Source organism: Brachionichthys hirsutus, unplaced genomic scaffold (genome assembly GCF_040956055.1).
Source record: "Brachionichthys hirsutus isolate HB-005 unplaced genomic scaffold, CSIRO-AGI_Bhir_v1 contig_209, whole genome shotgun sequence".
Taxonomy (NCBI): domain Eukaryota; kingdom Metazoa; phylum Chordata; class Actinopteri; order Lophiiformes; family Brachionichthyidae; genus Brachionichthys; species Brachionichthys hirsutus.
In genome coordinates this window covers 130,457-148,785 of record NW_027180380.1, presented here as the reverse complement: position 1 = coordinate 148,785, position 18,329 = coordinate 130,457, and the positions used below count along the sequence as shown (strand labels likewise).

Below are 18,329 nucleotides of genomic sequence, written 5' to 3'. Positions count from 1 at the left end.
ACTTCCTGATCAGCACTTAAATGGCACTATGGGGCGTGCTTCTCACTGTCATGTGACCACGGATTGTTCCATTATGATTGATTGTATATTGTATGTCTTGAGTGTGTGTTTGTATATGAAAGTTAACATCCGTATGTAAGTCGGTATGTGCCAATTCCTGGAGTTATTATTTATTGATTATTCGGGAATGAGTTGTTCATAACGTGTCAAGTATTACCTTAAAACCCCTGTAATTAATAATTGGTTTGCCCAGGGGAGGGGCTAATGGGTATTTAAGGGGAGCTCTGGTCAATTAGAGGAGAAAGTGCTTTTGAGTGAGTGATAGCATGGGTAGCTCGTGGTACCAGAGTAAGTGTTACAACTATTTTGTTTTTGTATGTATTTTGGCCTGCACTAAGTATTTTTCACGTTTGTTGCTGTTTGTGGAATGGTGTAAATAAAATAGATCACTACACTGAAGTTTTTCTGGCTGAGCCACCATTTTTCCCATTTTTAAAACAAATGACACAAATCTTTTGACAAACGGTAGCTTCCACTGACCTGTTCACATGTTGCTGTCATTGCCCCGATATCTTTACTTCTCCATTTTTTTCAAGTACATCTTTTGTTTTTTTTGCTTTTTAATGTGGAAATCTGTTGTTCTCTCCCATCTATCTTTTTGACTCTAAAGAATGACGCTTTCCAAAGGAGAAACAAACCTGAGGTCTCAAATGCAGATTATGCTGATTTGGACATCAATGAACGGGACAACCCTCCACAAGTCAAAAAATACCGCCAGGGCCTTCAGAACCTAAGGCCTTTTGCCTGCTCCTCAACAGAGTTAGTGTTTTTTAATGACATTGTTAGTCTGTTTGGATGCTATTAATAAATAGGCTTAAATGGATAATACACTATGGATGATAGCCTGATAATAGCTGTTGTTTTAATCTAAATGCCATTATGGCTGCTATACCCATAGCAGAGCTAATATTGGATGATGTTTCCTTGTCTAGTTCCCACCCAGTTGACAATGCAGGATTCCTGTCTTTTACAACCTTTGCCTGGATGACTCCTATGATGTGGGCCATATTCAGGAAAAGGACGGACATGACTACAATCAACCTGTCACCCTTTGACAAAGCTGACAGCAATGGAGAAAGGTTTGAATTTATTCTGGCTGATTCAGGGGTGCAATACTTCTCAAACAACATTTGACAGTATGGGACTCATTGATAGCTGACAATTCTAGTTGCAGAAATTCTTGTCTGGAAATGGAATCGTGGTTAGGGAAACAATTACAAACGTTGAATATCTGTAGTGCATTTCATGAGAGTGTTTGCTAACCCTAACCTTGACCTTTGTAATGATTTATCAAGGCTGAGAGCGTTGACTCGATTTTATGTGGTACAGGCTCTTCCGACTCTGGAAGGAAGAAGTGGCAAAGGTTGGCTTGGAGAAGGCCTCTTTGGTTCGAGCAATAATTCAATTTCAAAGAACCAGGTTGATTGTATCTGTCTTCATTGGTATCATCGGCATGGTTGCTGCGTTCCTTGGCCCGGTAATTTCCGACAGCTATTAATGGTTTCCTCTGATGTTTGCCAAATAATAGAGCAATTCCTCTATTCTGCCAAAGAAGATGGTAAGAAAAAACATGAAATTAAACAGTTTGTGCAGCAGAATCAAAATCTCTGCAGGCACAGAGATTCAAAATTACGGTAATTGAAAAATCTTTTTTTAAATAATTTACAGAGCATACATGTACTGATAGAAAGGTTAGTTTGGAGGTTACAGAAAATACTTTAGCTTAAACATTTCTACAAATAAAAAATATTTTTGATAAAATACGGGTGCATTTGTGGGATATTGTCTTTAGTGTTGTCACGATAAAATGTCAAAGTAATGTGTTTTAAATGTTGCTAGGGTCTGTAAATTCTCCTTTTCTGTAAGTACCGTATTTTTCGGATTATACGTCGCTCCGGATTGTAGGTCGCACCAGCCAAAAAATGCATAATTAAGAAGAAAAAAACATATATAGGTCGCACTGGAGGATAAGTCGCATTTTTGGGGAAAATTTATTTGATAAAATCCAACACCAAACAACATATAGCACAAAGAACATGCTAACACGTTTACCAAAATATCAGGTTTTACTCCAAATCACGAAATCCAAGGAAATCTTCATCCTCGGTGTCACTTTTGAACAACTCCCCCAACTCGGCAGGAAGACAAGACGCCGCTTCCTCTTCTACGTCGCTTACATCAGACTCGTCGTCAGTTGCAATTCCAATTATTCCAGCCTTTCTGAATCCCGACAGGATGGTTGCGGTTGTCACTGAAGCCCATGCTTTGTCGATCCATTCAATGACTTCCAGGAAAGTTGCATGGCGCATTCTCCCGGTTGCCGTGAAGCTGTGCTCTCCATCCGTCATCCACTGCTCCCACAGGTTACGCAAAACTGACTTAAAGCTCCTATTCACGGAGATATCAAGTGGCTGGAGTATTTTGGTTAAGCCTCCAGGGATGATGGCAGGTATGGAGTTGAAAACTTTTAATTTATTTTTTAACTGTGGTGTGATGTGCGCTCTCATGCTATCCATCACAAGCAGAGCTTTGCGTGCTCTAAAGAAGCCATCCGGTCGCTTATTGTAGCACTTTGTAAGCCACAAGTTCATCATTTCTTGATCAATCCACCCTTTCTCGTTCACGGCGACTTCAACTGAGGAGGATTGGATTTTTGGCATGGTTTTTCGTTTGAAAATGACCATCGGTGGCAGTTTTGATCCGTCTCCACAACATGCCAGCACCACTGTGAAGATCCGGTGTCACGTTGTGATCACTTACATGCTTTTCAATGAACGCGCGGAAACTGTCAACCTTGGCTTGGAGGTCCGCTGGCAGTTTTTGGGACAGTGTCGTCCTTGCTCTGATAGAGAGGCGTTTGCGTTGCATGAAGCGGTAACACCAAGAAGGTCCTCCCGCAAAGCCGTTTATATTCACCTCCCTGGCAACCACCTGGGCGTGGAGACGCAACTGCACCGTTGACAAACCTCTCCCAGCAGCACGTTGTTCAAGCACCCATGCGTGAACTCGTTCCTCCAACTGTGGCCACCTAGCTTGTCGCCCGCGATTAGCTTTCTTTGTTTTCTTCATTTCAGTAAGCGTAACCTCCGCTTTTCGCCAGTCCCTTACAAGTTTTTCGCTCACTCCAAACTTTCTTTCTGCTGCTCGATTGCCGTTTTCGGCTCCATATTTCACTATCTGAAGCTTGTAAGCCGCGGAATATGACTTTCTTTTCGGCGCCATTTTCAATCAGCCCTTCTAATTTGTGTTTTTAGATAACAGGTGTGACAGATAACTCTGAACCTCCAGAAACCGCGACAGATTCTGACGGGTCACAGAGTTCCCTGTAACACCTGTTCTAGAAATGTGTAGGCTACTGTCTCTGCGCTCACAGATTTTGTAAAAAAAAGCATATATAAGTCACTCCGATTTATAAGTCGCACCCCCGACCAAACTATGACAAAAACCGTGACTTATAATCCGGAAAATACGGTAACTCAAAGTAACCTTCAGGATCTTATGAAGGTCTTCTCCCCCTGATATAATGGATTTGTCTTATTAATATATGACATATGTTTAAGAAAAACATATTTTTATTCGCATTTTCTGCATGTAAACATCCATTTAAGGTTAAATGATTAATCCTTTCAATCTATCCCAATTTTTTTTCACTACATTTACAAAAATAATGGTGTTATGTCATTTTATACAGTTGATGTAAATGTATCCTCTATTTAAGTAAAATAATAATAAGAATAATTGTGCCTCCACTTGAATAAATGTGTTTTAAGAAGATATTTGTTGGATTAAAATATATATATATATGTCTCACTTACATGGGAGCATCAGCTAACAACACTGTTCCATATGCAAACACCTTATATTTTTATCTGTCTTCTCAGGCTATTCTGGTTCGTAAAATCCTAGCATATGCTGAACACCCGGAGCAGTCCACAATACTGTATGGCGTTGGCCTGGCTTTTGGTTTGTTTACCACAGAGTTTTGCAAAGCCTTCTTCATATCTTTATTGTGGGCACTGAACCTGCGCACTGCAGTCAGGTTAAAGGGTGCCTTCTCTTCAGTGGCCTTTCAGAAAGTGATCTCTCTGCGGGTGCAAACCGGCGTTTCAATGGGCGAGGTAACTAACCTATAAGAGTCAAAGCTTATTTTTTTCTTTGTCAAATCTTTGCCCATTAGAATCGCTGAGTTCAAAATGAAAGGATAAAAGTATTTTGATGGACCTGTATATATCAGACTATCAACAGGATTAATCAGAATTATGGATTGCCATGAAAATTGGGAGGATGGATCATTGGGCCCGGCCATTAAATTTCAGTGTGCATTGATACAGGGCTAAGTTTCTTACATTTTCTTAAAAATAGTAACATAGAGAGACAGATATAACATTTTCGTTAATTTATAAGGTAGTTAAATAATAACATCCTGATAATAATATCCTGGGTTTAGGTATTTACTGTATCTGTGCGTATAGTCTGGTGCAGATTCAATTAAAAACCTGGATTAAACCTGAACTATATTTAAATATATTACTATAGGAGTTGTTTGCCCTGCAAGTACTCCTTACAGGTTTATGAGTTCGACTTTGAATAATACGTGACTGATTTAAAGTTCAGTGGAGGTGTGTGCTTTAATCAGTGCTTTTAACACAGTAGAATGTTGAAAATGTTATTGCTTTTGAAATATATTCTTATTTAGAATTTTACACAGGCAACATGTTTAAAAAACATTGGGACAGTGTCATGTTTACCATTGAGTTGCTTCACCTCCCTGAAAAAGAATTCTGCCTCATGCAAACATCTATGAAATCTATTGACACTGAAAACACTTTCATTTTGATCTTGCAGCAGATATATATTTTCTGTGTGTGTGAGTGTGCGTGACTTGTTCTCGCCTTCTTTGAAAAACTTGTCTTGAATGTTTCATTTGAAACTAAAACCTATTTGTGTGATGTGATCCACCATGTGTGTAACAAAGAAGAGAGAACAGAAACAAGGTGATAAAGACAAATCGTAACACTAATTAGAAATGGGATGGTTTGTGTGATTATTATTATTATTATTATTTCTAAAAATGAAGCAGCAGAATTCTCCAATTCTGACTAACGTTCCATCTTGCTGATGTCAATAACTGCATTTCTTTCACTCTCTTCCTTCCAGATGATAAATGTTTTGAGCAATGATGGCCACAAGTTATTTGAGGCTGTAGTGTTTGCGAGCTTTCTGCTCTCTGCACCAGTCCTGTTTTTTGTGTGTATCATTTATGCCTGCTTCGTTCTGGGCTCCACTGCACTGACAGGAGTCTTCATCTACCTCATCTTCATTCCTGTGCAGGTTTGTATGTGTGTGATTATATTTTCCTGCAGTTTGTTTGGATACTCCTGGGTTATTCTTTAAAAAGTTCCACGTTACATATATGGATATTTTCCTTAACAAATTCTGCCACAAGGATAGACCACAATGCTGCTTGTTTTCCATTGTCACTCACATTATTTTATTGTTTGTTTTTTGCTCTCAGTTTTATTTAGCCATGGTCATTAACAAGTTCAAATGGAAAGCCATGGTGTTAACTGACAGCCGTGTTCAAACAATGAATGAGATTCTGAGCAGCATCAAACTTATCAAGATGTACGCCTGGGAAGATTCTTTTGAGGAAAAGATTGCAGGTATGATTTAGGCAGCCTCATGCATGAGGTTGCAGCTGTTGTTTTCAGGCGTTGCGTCGTGACGAAAAACTCTGGAGTAATAATCCACGTTCTCGAGGCCTCTGCTCGATGTGACCTCGCCTGCGTTACCAGGCTGAGGAGAGAGGCCCGCACCGTCACTATCAAACAAAAGAGAAAAAGTAACTTTAAAAACCCTCATTATAATAATTCGAATCCCATTTCCAATCATTTAGTATCTGCATTGCTAGACATTTCAGAAAGTAAAAATGGCATTTTATAATACAGAATCTGTAGCCAGTGTTTTTGTAGTTTTCTGCTGTTTTGTTGGCAGATTGGAGAGCGAGGGCTGAATCTATCAGGGGGGCAGAAGCAGAGGATCAGCCTGGCCAGAGCTGTGTATTCCAATAAAGACATCTTCCTCCTTGATGATCCACTATCTGCTGTCGATGCTCATGTAGGAAAACACATTTTCGAGGAATGTATAAAGAAGGAGCTGCAGGGAAAATCAATTATACTGGTTACACACCAGCTGCAGGTGAGAAGATGCACTTCATCAGAAAACATCTTTTCCTCAGCAACTTTTCACTGAGCCTGAAACCTTTTATGAAATGCGTAAACTCATAAGGTTCTCATAATGATAGACATAATTTAATTTTTTAATTGTCCAAAGTAAAGTAAACCACAGCACAAAGTAATGTCGGGCTGCTACAAATGTTTTTCTTCACACCTCTGGCCACGGGGCTGGGATGGTTTCATTGAAGAGGTCGTCCTAATGTGTGTCAGTATCTGGAGTTCTGTGATGGCATTTTGGTCCTGGAGGATGGAGAAGTGCTCGACGATGGAGACCACAATGCCCTGATGAAAGCCGATGGACGCTACGCTCAGCTCGTCAGCAACTACCAGCTGGAACAGTCAAAAGTAAAACAGCACTTACAGTTCAGACCTCGGATGTAGCCCTGCCATTCTCACAATGTATATTATTTTACTTCCTTACTAGATGTAAATCCCTTTCACCTGTTCTTGTTTTATAAGCACAAAAAACGAATAAATAGTTAGCTACTAATAATAATAGCTACTGTACCTACATTTTATTTGTAGAAACAGGACCATATATTCTGAAAAGGTAGTAAGTGGTTTATCATCAACTGCAGTAAAGGCTCAGCAGATGCTTTTATGCAGACTCATTGCTTTTGTTGATCTTTTACAGACTCAGGCAGAAGAAGATTCACCCCAAGAAAATGAAGAGCTGGAAGAGGTTGAGCTCGCAAATCCCACATTTGGTGGTGCAGTGAACCCAGGTATGGAAAGGCAAAAAAGCAACAACAATTATTGTTTGGTAGTAATGATTTAAATCAGAATATATGTCATTATTTATTATGCCTTGCTGTAAAAAAATACAATGTTAAATAATTCTTGCATTCTGTCTAATGTGAAGTAATAAAGCCAGAACGGCGCTATGCATGTTCCGGGGCAGGCAGCTTCAACCCCGTCACGTGACTTGTCAAGTGCCGTATAAAGCCAGAACGGCGCTATGCATGTTCCGGGGCAGGCAGCTTCAGCCCCGTCACGTGACCTGTCAAGTGCCGTATCAGGCCAGAACAGTTTGGCCAGCGAGGGGGCGTGACGAACAGCTGTCGGCACGCCAGCCATCACGTGACTAGTCGCGCGTCAGACGGACACCCACAGCATGCATTACATTACAAATACAGTCAAACATCCTGTCTAAGAGGAGCGAAGATCGATCTGGCCCCCCAACCGGGAACCGAACAGGCGCAACGGGGGTGTGAGCGCGGAACCCTAACCACTACACCGCGGCTTTCACCGCGGCTTTCATATACATATACAGTCTGAATATATATATGAAAATGTCTGAATATATATATGAAAATGTCTGAATATATATATGAAAAAGTCTGAATATATATATGAAAATGTCAGAATATATATATGAAAATGTCTGAATATACATATGAAAAAGTCTGAATATATATATGAAAATGTTAGAATATATATATGAAAATGTCTGAATATATATATGAAAATGTCTGAATATATATATGAAAAAGTCTGAATATATATATGAAAATGTCAGAATATATATATGAAAATGTCTGAATATATATTTGAAAATATCCGAATATATATATCAAAATATATATTCCAGAGTTTGGTCCATATTCTCAGACTTTTCGAATATATATTCCAGAGTTCGGTCCATATTCTCAGATTTTCATATATATATTCCAGAGTTCGGTCCATATTCTCAGACTTTTCATAGTTCGGTCCATATTCTCAGACTTTTCATATATATATTCCAGCACGTTTGATATATATATATAATAAGTTCCTGAACGGCATGCCATATTTTTAATATATATTGTTATGGACCGATGCGAGGGGACCCCAAGGAACAGAGGACAGAGACGGTGCAAACGTGACTTTGATGTTTTACTGAAAAATGTTCATCAGAAGAGTCACTATCCCGGAGCTGCGCACGGGTTACGAGGTGGCTGGAGCCCAACGAAAATATCTAGTTTAACAAAAAGGCACAGCCAAAAGAACAAACCAAAAAGCAAGCTCAAATACAAATCGTTAACAAACGGAAAATGCGACGCACGACCTGGGCGCACAGATCAGCTGCGGTCAGCGAGGGCGAGGCGGATCCCAGGGACGGGTAATCTGCCTCAGGTGTGTCCGGGGTGACCGCAGCCAATCCGTACGCCGCAGGTCCTGGAGTGAGAGGCAGAAACAGGTGTGCGTCATAAGGCCAATTAACCAGTGCAGCCACATGACCCTCACAATATATATTTTTATTTTTTATTTTATTTTATTTTATTTGTTTCTTATGTTTGTATTGTTTGTATTGTATGGTCTGGTAGACTGCTTAAACTGAATTGCCCCTTGGGATAAATAAAGTTGTCTGAATCTGAATCTACATACAACTACTACATACAAAAACTCCTATCTTTATTGTCAATTTATTTACAGTTGTCTTTACTATGTGCACTTCCTTTCAGCATTTGACATGTCCGAAGAAAAGGATGATGGAACAATCCAAACAACAGACCAAAAATGTAAGTGTTTTTCTTTGTTTGTTTTTTTGTATGAATGAGATATTGGTGCAGGGTCACCCACTTCAGATGTACATATATCCAAATTCTTAAGGAAGGTTGGGCTCAGACGGTTTGATTTAAAGAATCAGAATCAGAATACTTTAATAATCCCGGAGGGAAATTATATCAGCAACAGTGCTTCATTCAACAAAGTCAGAAATACAAATTATCAGTATACACATAGGCCCAGTCCAGTTTATTGTCAATTATATTTTTGTCCTCCACTGAGTCCACATTGACCCCCTGGATCATTGGATAATTTTTCCTCCTCCTGGGACTGCGATCTCCCCCTCCTGAACATTGAACAAAGGGGGGAGACAGCCGAGAGCACATCAAATTGTGTCATCCCGATGGCCGTACTGGAGAGAGAACTGGGTGCATATTCAATCAATGTAAACTCTGAGAAGCAGTATTCTGGGCTACCACACACCACAGGGTTGCTCCTAGGCTCTGGCTATCTTGCTTTGCCTACCCACTGGTCATCACACCCCAGATCTGAATAGAAAGCCTTGAAAGTTCAAGCATGCGACGAGAACTGAGGACCTCAATCATAAACAATGTTTGAGGAGACTCCATGCAGTGCTCCCAGGCTGAGGGTAGTTTCTGATTGATTTGATCAAAGAATCCATCCCACAGCCACTGCCTGCACCTGGGACACACACAAGGGAGGGAGGGGGAAAACATCTGATAACTAGGGTAGTCACCTGCTTCTGTACCCTCCCAACAAGATATTTGTGTCGGGTGTGTCTGACTTTTTTTACATTCCATATGCTGAGCTTAGTGGTTGACCAATACGGTGGTTGCAATCTCTATGGCAGTGCCATTTTGATTTTGTATTTTTGTCTGCCGACCTTCTATTATTCTAGTTCATAATTTTCTTTGCTTTCAGCTGCTGGTGATGATCAGCTGGTGAGGAAGGAGTCCTCTGAAGAAGGCGCCATCTCCTGGAGAATCTATCACGGATACTGCCAGGCAGCAGGAGGTCTGATACAGACAGTCCACATGTATGAACTGGAATAAATGCATACAAATGACACATGGCCAAACCAGCTGTATTTGGTGTGACTGTTTTGCTTCAGGCTACTTCATCATCTTCCTTGTTATGATTAACTTCATTCTGATGATTGGATCCACAGCCTTCAGCAACTGGTTTCTCAGTTTCTGGCTGGGGCAGGGTGATGGGGTGAGGAGCATATCTTCCCTTTCTCTCACATATACATTTACACACATTAAACTCCATGGTCACAGTATTTGTAAATATCAAATGTTTTTTTATTTTATTTTATTTTCCAGTTAAAAAATGCTACAAATCCGGGTAGCATCTTAGACAACCCGCGCCTGAGATTTTACCAAATGATTTATGGTGTGGGGATTATTGCCACGGTGACACTTGCCATCATCAAATGCTTCTTTTATACTGGAATCACCTTGAGTGCCGCCTGCCATCTGCACAACATCATATTCAAGAAGGTAACATTTTAGAAAACAGTGGAACCTCGGTTCTCGAACATAACTCATTCCGTTACACTGTTCGAAAACAGATTTGTTCGGAAACCGAAGCTATGTTTCCGATAAGAAATAATGGAAACTAGGTTAATCTGTTCCTACGCACCAGATAAATACCCATTTGTATATCTACAATTATATTATTATGTAACTACGTGTATCTAACAACAGATAACACATAAAAGTGTAAATAATACAAAAACAAAAGCATAATTAAAGTAATAACAATTTTTTCCCCTCAGATTATGTCCAGTCCTATGAGTTTCTTTGACACAACACCAGTTGGACGCATTCTCAACCGCTTTTCCAAAGATCAGGAGGAAGTGGACACTGTGCTTCCCCTCCATATGGACCCTTTCTTGAATTTTAGTCTCATGGTCATGTTTACCATTATCATTATCTCCAGTGTTTTCCCCCCCATGCTGGTTGTTGTGGCTATTTTGGGAGTCTTTTTCACCCTCATTCTTTTGTGAGTTTGATAGCCATTAATTGAATTATTTAATTATTAGTTGAATTGTGCAATATTCTCTGCCACATAACATGCTCTAATGCTCAAATTCTATTAGATTTGTCCTTTTGAAGTTAAATATAATAGAGGTCCCAAACAGGAATTGTTGGAGAATGGGATCATAAAAATGTCATATGATTAATTTGCCGAGTGACATGAATGTAATTTGCAAGATTTAGATTGTCATACAATTCTTGCATTTATGAGTATTTTAGGACAAGCATTAATGTACAGGAATATAACAACATATTAAAGAAGTATACAGTACTGAATATTACCTGTGATTCCCCTGCAGTATATTCCAGAGGAGTATCCGTCAGATGAAGAGGATGGAGAACATCAGTCGTTCTCCCGTCATCTCTCTCAGCACCTCTACCCTGCAGGGCCTCAGCACCATCCATGCCTACAACATAAGAGACAGCCACATAGAAAAGTAAGATGCCAGCGATCCTCATGTTAATCAATTTTCTTTACTAACCTCATGTGCTTGCTGATGATGACAAAATATCTTCCTTCTGTTGTACATTTATGCAGAGGATGATCTTTCAGTTACAGTTTCTCACATTCTGTTCTTTATTGTAGAAACTTTTATTATCTGCAGTATGTGAGTAAACACCATCCTTTTTCATGTTGTAGATTCAAGACACTGAATGACATCAACTCCAACCAGTACTTATTGTTTCAGTCTGGAACACGTTGGCTATCCTTCTGGCTAAACTTAATGGCTGCAGTTATAGGTTTGGTGGTGTCTCTGTTTGTAGTACTCAGCGATAATGAAGTCATCAATCCAGCTTCGAAAGGCCTGGCCATGTCCTACACCATACAGGTAAACAAAGCAGATGGATGAACATGAGTTTATTTTTAGAAAGAGGAGACCTCCAACATGTGTTTATACACCTGTTTGTTGCCTAGTTTACAGGCATGCTTCAGTATGTAGTGAGGCAATCTACCGAGGTGGAGGCCAGGTTCAACTCGGTGGAGCGGCTGCTGGAATACATCACAGTGAGAACTCTACTCTTCTTTGCCTCAGAAAAATCGCAGAGGTTTTCTGGCTGCTACCACCGATATATCCACCCACATTGGTCCTCCTACAAATGCTGCTGTGTTTTTGTTTGACCAAAAAGGACAACTCTGCAATTTATTATCATCTGACACCCTTATTGTCCACTCACTCACACAAGATCTTAATTATTGTGTCCAGGGTTGTAAGTCTGAGGCCCCCAGACACATACCGGTAGCTGATGCTCAAATCCCAGAGGACTGGCCAAAGAGTGGAGCCATTACCTTCCAGGGCTATAGCATGAGGTACAGGGAGAATTCACCCATTGTCCTGAATGAGCTGAATTTCCACATCCAAGCTGGAGAGAAACTGGGAATCGTGGGAAGAACAGGCTCTGGTAAGGCAGTTTACAAAAATGTCAAGCTAATTTAGATATCAAAATAATTGCAGGGCCGAGGTGATGGTTCTCCTTGAAGCACAGTACCGGTACGTATTACTCTGGGAGACTCCTGATTACAGGAGCCGTAATGCTCCGACAATCCATCAAGCAGTGCGGCTTCGTAGCTCACCAAAGTCGTACTAAAACATTTTGACCGATTTTTGAGCGCCGTGTACCACATGAAATTGGTTTGAGGTCAGTAAGCAAAACCAGAATTAATAGAGAAGGCGTACCGTGTTATAAGGCGCATCGTTGATTTTTGAGAAAATGAAAGGATTTCAAGTGCGCCTTATGGTCCCAAAAATACGGTAGGTTACGAAAGCGATTGGCAGTCCTGTGAGTCTTCACGCCATGTTCTGTTTTAGAAAGAGACAGTCAGGTGAAAGGGAACATGGAGCCTGACATTATCAGAAAAACTGCGGATTGTACCCCAACAATTAGCCAACGGTAAACAAATATATAAGTTTTGGCATGGGTGTGGCTACAATGTTACTCTTCCAATAGCCATGCTTTAAATTGTTCGGAAAAAGAGGTCAGAGTCGGGAGTTCACGTATCGTGGTTGGGATAGAATTCCAAGTGTGAGAAGCACGAACAGAAAAAGTGGCTTGACCAAAGGCACTTTTTCTAAATGGAATGACACAGACACCTCTAGAGCCTGTTCTTGTTGATGTGTTTGAGTTTACTTTGACACATTCTTGTAATGGAGGAGGTGCTCTGCCATGGAAGATTTTATAAATCAAGATTGCATCGATGTGTTTAACAGTGTTGTCCCAGCTTAATCGCCCATGTTTCTTTAATATATGACAGTGATGATACCGATTTGGCTTTTTATCTAACACTTTTAGAGATTGTTTATAAACAGCTTCAATCGGTTGTGGAGTCGTTTTACAGGCCGATGCCCAACTTGTTACACAGTATGACGTGTGTGACATGATCATAGTGTCATTATCATTACATATCATTATCATGTACTCATATGCATAATACAAATCTTAGCAACCTTATTTTGTTGACAGCCATGACAATATTGTGCTAATAGTAACCCTACCTTTGTAAACCATTCTGGCCATTTGTGTGTTTGTAGGGAAATCCTCATTAGGAGTGGCTCTGTTCAGGTTGGTGGAGCCGGCAGCAGGAACCATCCTAATAGACGGAGTTGAGATTATGTCCATTGGACTGACGGATCTCCGTAGCAAGTTGTCTATCATCCCCCAGGACCCTGTGCTTTTCATTGGAACTGTCCGGTAAATAATGTCTCATCTTTATGTATCCATGTACTGTTTTAATTGGTTTGTTTGTCACATATTTAAGCTACTGTGATATTGCTGTGTGTGTTTGCCAATAGATACAACCTGGACCCTTTCAGTAACTACACCGATGAGGAGATTTGGGAGGCACTGGACAAGACATACATGAAGGACTCAGTACGTTAATGTTAACAGTACTGTACATTTACAGTCTGAGGAAGTATTTGGTCATTTATATAAACCAAATTAGCATCTGCTACTTTTTATACATACATTTCCCAAGAACTGTGAATTTGTGCTCAATTCAGCTCAAGCCTTGGAGACAGTGACAAAGTGTGGAATTCAATGAGGTTATTTCTTTGCCAGCATACGTCTGCTTTACTGTTAGAATGACATAAAAAGGAATTTTGATGAGATTTGTATGAGCGATGGAATTGGGATGGAAGTAATTGTATCCCATCTTTAGATATACAGCAGGGGTCGGCAACCTAAGACATGTGTGTCTTGACTGGCACGCAAGGGCATTTATTTTGGCATGCATAGAATATTAAGAGGCAAAACAAATATTGTAGATTATTAGATTGAATACCTCGCTAGAAATAGAGCACTGTCAGAGAGCAGACAGAGAGAATCCAAAAGCACGACAGGAGAAGGGAATCCAGAAACGTAACTTTAATGTTCAAGCACAGGTGGACAGTCCACACCAGCAGATCAGGATAGGGGCAGGGAGATAGATAAGTTCCAGGAAACAGGCAGAGTTCACAAAACAAGTAATCAGACCAATCAGGAAGACAAATCCAAGCTTCGTCTCCATCGTCCTCGTGAGTTTTCTCTTTCACTGTCATCCTTACCATTTTCTTTCTTTGGACACATTACTTATAACTAATATTCACAAATACAGCGAAAATTACTGAACGGGTGAAGCAGGCTTGGAGCGCTCGCATCTCAAATTCACGCTTGCATCTCAATGCAAAATATTCCTTGCAGTCAGGCTCATATCTCGGAACGCTCGTGTGTTGAGGTATTACTGTATTATATATATCATTGCATTGCAAGATGCATTCTTGATTCTACCTTCATGGATAATACTGTAGCTACAGTACTTGGACAACAATGACTAATACAAATTAGATTTCCAAGATATTCCACACAACAGTTCATGTGTCCAAGTTTTAATTTAAATATGTTTACCTGGCAAAACTAAAGATGATACCGGTCCAGATGTGAGAGGTAGGATTTTTTTTATGGTCAAGGAGTCATATAATAAGGTTTAAACTATTATGGGACGATTGCTCTTAGAAGTAATTATATAATTTATGCTGCTGAGGATATTAAGTTTATGTTATATGACAGCGTTCAGGGTAATTTGTTGCCATGGTGCTTATAGTAGCAGCAGCTCCTTTTTTCATGGCCTAAGAGAGTCATTCAAACATTATTTAAAATTATAATATTCAGTGGTGTCTGAAGTATTGCCAGCTTTTAACCCTTTATAGGGCACTTATTAAAATATTTCAAAATCCAACCGTAGTGTTCTTGGAGGACTTTATTTCTGTTATAACATTTTTCACTGTAGAAAATCAAATCGCCAAAAATAGTCACTTTCCGAATAAATGGTGAATACAGATTGCAAAATCTGTGAACGAGCTGACCTGGCTGTATTTTGATGATCTAGAAGAGATCCTGGATTTTGGATCACTTTGAAAAAAGCATTGACAATGCAGTCAATGGAGCTTCTAATTTTATTCCTAAATACCTCAGTTGATTATTGACTGGTATTTATGGAATTTGACAGTCATGTAGGGTGGGGACCTCTATCTCACGACCGAATTCCATCCGGATCGGATCCAGATTGCGTTTGTGTTTTGGCCTACTGTGCATTTAATATTAGATATAGAGCGTTGACTTATAGCTGAGTCAATTCTGCATCGGAGCATGTAAACAGATTTGTTACTTCCATCAAGGAGTTTATGTTTTTGACAGCATCTGTTTGTCTGTTAGCGGGATTACAGAAAAGGTCTGGGTTTTTTTTGCATTCCTCAGATCTCCAGACTGGACGGGCAACTAGATGCTCCGGTGCTTGAAAATGGTGAAAACTTCTCTGTAGGAGAGAGACAACTGATTTGTATGGCTAGAGCACTGCTCCGCAACTCCAAGGTTTGTACAGGTGTCTGTCCCCTCTGAATTAATTACCCTCGCCAAAGGGGAGGCGAAGGTATTGTAATTGGGTCTGTTTGCCTGTCTGTCTGTCTGTCTTTCTGTTTGTTTGTCTGTCCGCGCGCATAACTCAAAAACTAGTAACCCAATCAACTTGAAATTTTTACACAAGCAAGGTTCTGTCCGTGGCTCGGTCCTCCCCGAGAATGGCGTTGATCCGGATCTGAAGCCAGATTTTAGAATTGTTTAAAGGATTCTTTAACATTGCGAGATAAGGCACTTGGAGGCGAGGGTCTGCAATCTCTGATTGATCAGCTTGTTTGATTTGTATCGGTTCTTTGCTGCTGCTGAACATGCCTGTGTTGCAACACAAACTCAAATTCCATGTAATTTTTATTCATTTAGTTCCATATCTCACCTAATTTCTCCTTTCGACTCTGCACAATCTCAAACCATGTATCTCTCTAACGATAGATTCTTTCGTTCATGTTTTTTTCCCTTCATGTGTGAATGCATGGTATAGTTCTCCAAGAATGTATTTTCTTGAGAGGAATTTCACTTCAACCACAAAGCCATGTTCCATTTTTTTCTTTGATTCTGCTGTCATCACTTCAAAATTGAAGTCTTTACCAGTATACAGCATATGACCATTTCCAATGATTTAGGGGGGAAATGCATGCAGTTAAAATAGATTTATTTGATTATCACTAACGGGACTGATTTGAGCTTAAAAATAACTTAATGAAGTTGAAACCTTCAATTTTTTAAAATGAGGACCTTTTATGCTCTCAAACTTAATGACTGTTGTATTGTGTGTCATGTGGAAAATAATATTAGTATTAAATGCTCTGTTGCTGTTAAAAAACTGAAATAAAATTTAAGTGGAAAAAAAAAAACTTAATGACTGCTGGGATAGGCTCCGGTAGATCCCGCAATCTGGTTTTCGCATTAAGCAGTTAAGAGAATGAAGAATTTTGAACAACTAACTCTGTGAAGGTGAAAAATAATCCTCAGTCATCAGTCTTTATGAATTATTCCCCTTTCCTGCTGTCATCTGCACAAACTCTCTCTCCTGTGGTGCAACAGATTATTCTTTTAGATGAGGCAACAGCATCCATTGATGCGGAGACAGACACCTTGATCCAAAGCACCATCAAAGAAGCCTTCCAGGGCTGCACCGTGCTCACCATCGCCCATCGCATCAACACTGTGATAAACTCAGACCGCATTCTGGTCATGGACAGTGGAGAGGTAACAAACAGAATCACTATTTATTTTTTATCCTGAAGCCAGACTTACAATACATGTTCTCCCTGACAGGTGGCAGAGGTGGACAGTCCAGACGTGCTGAGACAAAGACCAGATTCTCACTTCTATTCACTCCTTGCTGCTGCTAACACTATGAACACCTGAGCCACTGAAGCCCAGTGACACGCCAGCTCCTCAGCACTAACAGCAAGAGGGACACTAGTTACCTCCGCCGAGGCGAGGTGGAGGTTATGTAATCGTCGGAGTCTGTCTGTCCATCCGTCCGTTAATTTGCCTTTAAACTATGTTACCAGGAACAGATGATTAAATTCTGGTGATGATCCAGAAGAGATCCTGGATTCTGGCTCAGTTTGAAATATTAACATTGTAGTCAATAGAGCTTCAAAATCGGTTGTTCAATATTTTGGTTGATTATTATGGAATTTGAAACAGTCTTGTAGGGTTGTGTTAGAGCTTTCCTCAACTCTCCCCGGTTCTTTGATCCCATTCATATGTGTGTACTCAATGAAGAGAATGTTGGTCAAGTTTATACATTTATGTAAACGATAAATCAGGTACAAGTTGGTGAGGAAACTCAGCGCTGAGGTTAGGCCATGTTCCTTGTGTCTGTCCCAGGGCCCAAACCAAACAATGTCTTCTTGCCGTCTCCTTTTAACACATTCGTTTCAGTCCCTCCCCTAAGGGTGGGGCTTCCCCCCAGCCTATCTGAAACCCCTGTGTATCAGTTTACAATGTGATGTCTCATATGTGACTTAATGTATATACTTAATCAGTATAGTCCATTTATCTAAATGTTGTGCAATCCTATTGGTCTGTCGGCATGCAATTATGTTGTGGAATTCCATCTAATGTGGAAATTCCCTACAGTTGGGACCTCTATCTCACCACCAAATTTCATTCAAATCGGATCTACAATGACGTTTTAACAATGAAAAATCCCATTTACGGATTAAAAAATCTGTTTAAAATACACATTAAGTCCAATTCACTTTTACTTTTCATGGTTGGTGTGTAAAGATACCAAGAACAATTTATAACCTTTTGGTGATGATCCAGATCACCATATGGATGAGCTGCTCGGCAGAGGTCTGCACTCTCTAAGCGCTTTTCTAGTTATTGTATTGATTTACACAACCAATCTTGTTTTGCATCTGGTGTAGCTGAGAGGTGGGGTTTCATGCAAGAATATCGCTGATAATGATAAATAATGATGTCTTTATTGCTCTTTTTGTTTACTGATAATACTGAAATAGTCTTACTGGAAAAAAGTAGTGCTTATGTCCTATTGTTTAGACACTATTTAAAGCATTATTTATAGATTGTTATGTCTTTGTCTGCTGCCACTTTGCAGCCATGCTGATCGATGCCT

General features: G+C 40.0%; 1 protein-coding gene across 1 annotated transcript; it reads left to right on the top strand.

Moving 5' to 3' along the window:
* The first annotated feature begins 326 nt into the window (after positions 1–326).
* Positions 327–17,104, top strand: LOC137914327 (ATP-binding cassette sub-family C member 12-like). Its single transcript, XM_068757932.1, has 25 exons — positions 327–374; positions 671–819; positions 993–1,139; positions 1,390–1,537; positions 3,942–4,178; positions 5,218–5,391; positions 5,576–5,723; positions 5,801–5,877; positions 6,055–6,258; positions 6,507–6,641; positions 6,931–7,021; positions 8,741–8,797; positions 9,726–9,818; positions 9,916–10,019; positions 10,130–10,306; positions 10,585–10,811; positions 11,146–11,283; positions 11,487–11,676; positions 11,763–11,852; positions 12,052–12,247; positions 13,375–13,534; positions 13,636–13,714; positions 15,578–15,691; positions 16,778–16,942; positions 17,012–17,104. The coding sequence occupies exons 1-25, from the start codon at positions 327–329 to the stop codon at positions 17,102–17,104; spliced, it is 3,441 nt and encodes a 1,146-aa protein (XP_068614033.1).
* The last annotated feature ends 1,225 nt before the right edge of the window (positions 17,105–18,329 follow it).

Coding starts and splice junctions, on each gene's coding strand:
- LOC137914327 (XM_068757932.1), top strand. CDS start 327: ATGGGTAGCTCGTGGTACCAGAGTAAGTGTTACAACTATTTTGTTTTT. Junction 11,677..11,762: donor CCATGTCCTACACCATACAG/GTAAACAAAGCA, acceptor TTTGTTGCCTAG/TTTACAGGCATGCTTCAGTA. Junction 12,248..13,374: donor CGTGGGAAGAACAGGCTCTG/GTAAGGCAGTTT, acceptor GTGTGTTTGTAG/GGAAATCCTCATTAGGAGTG.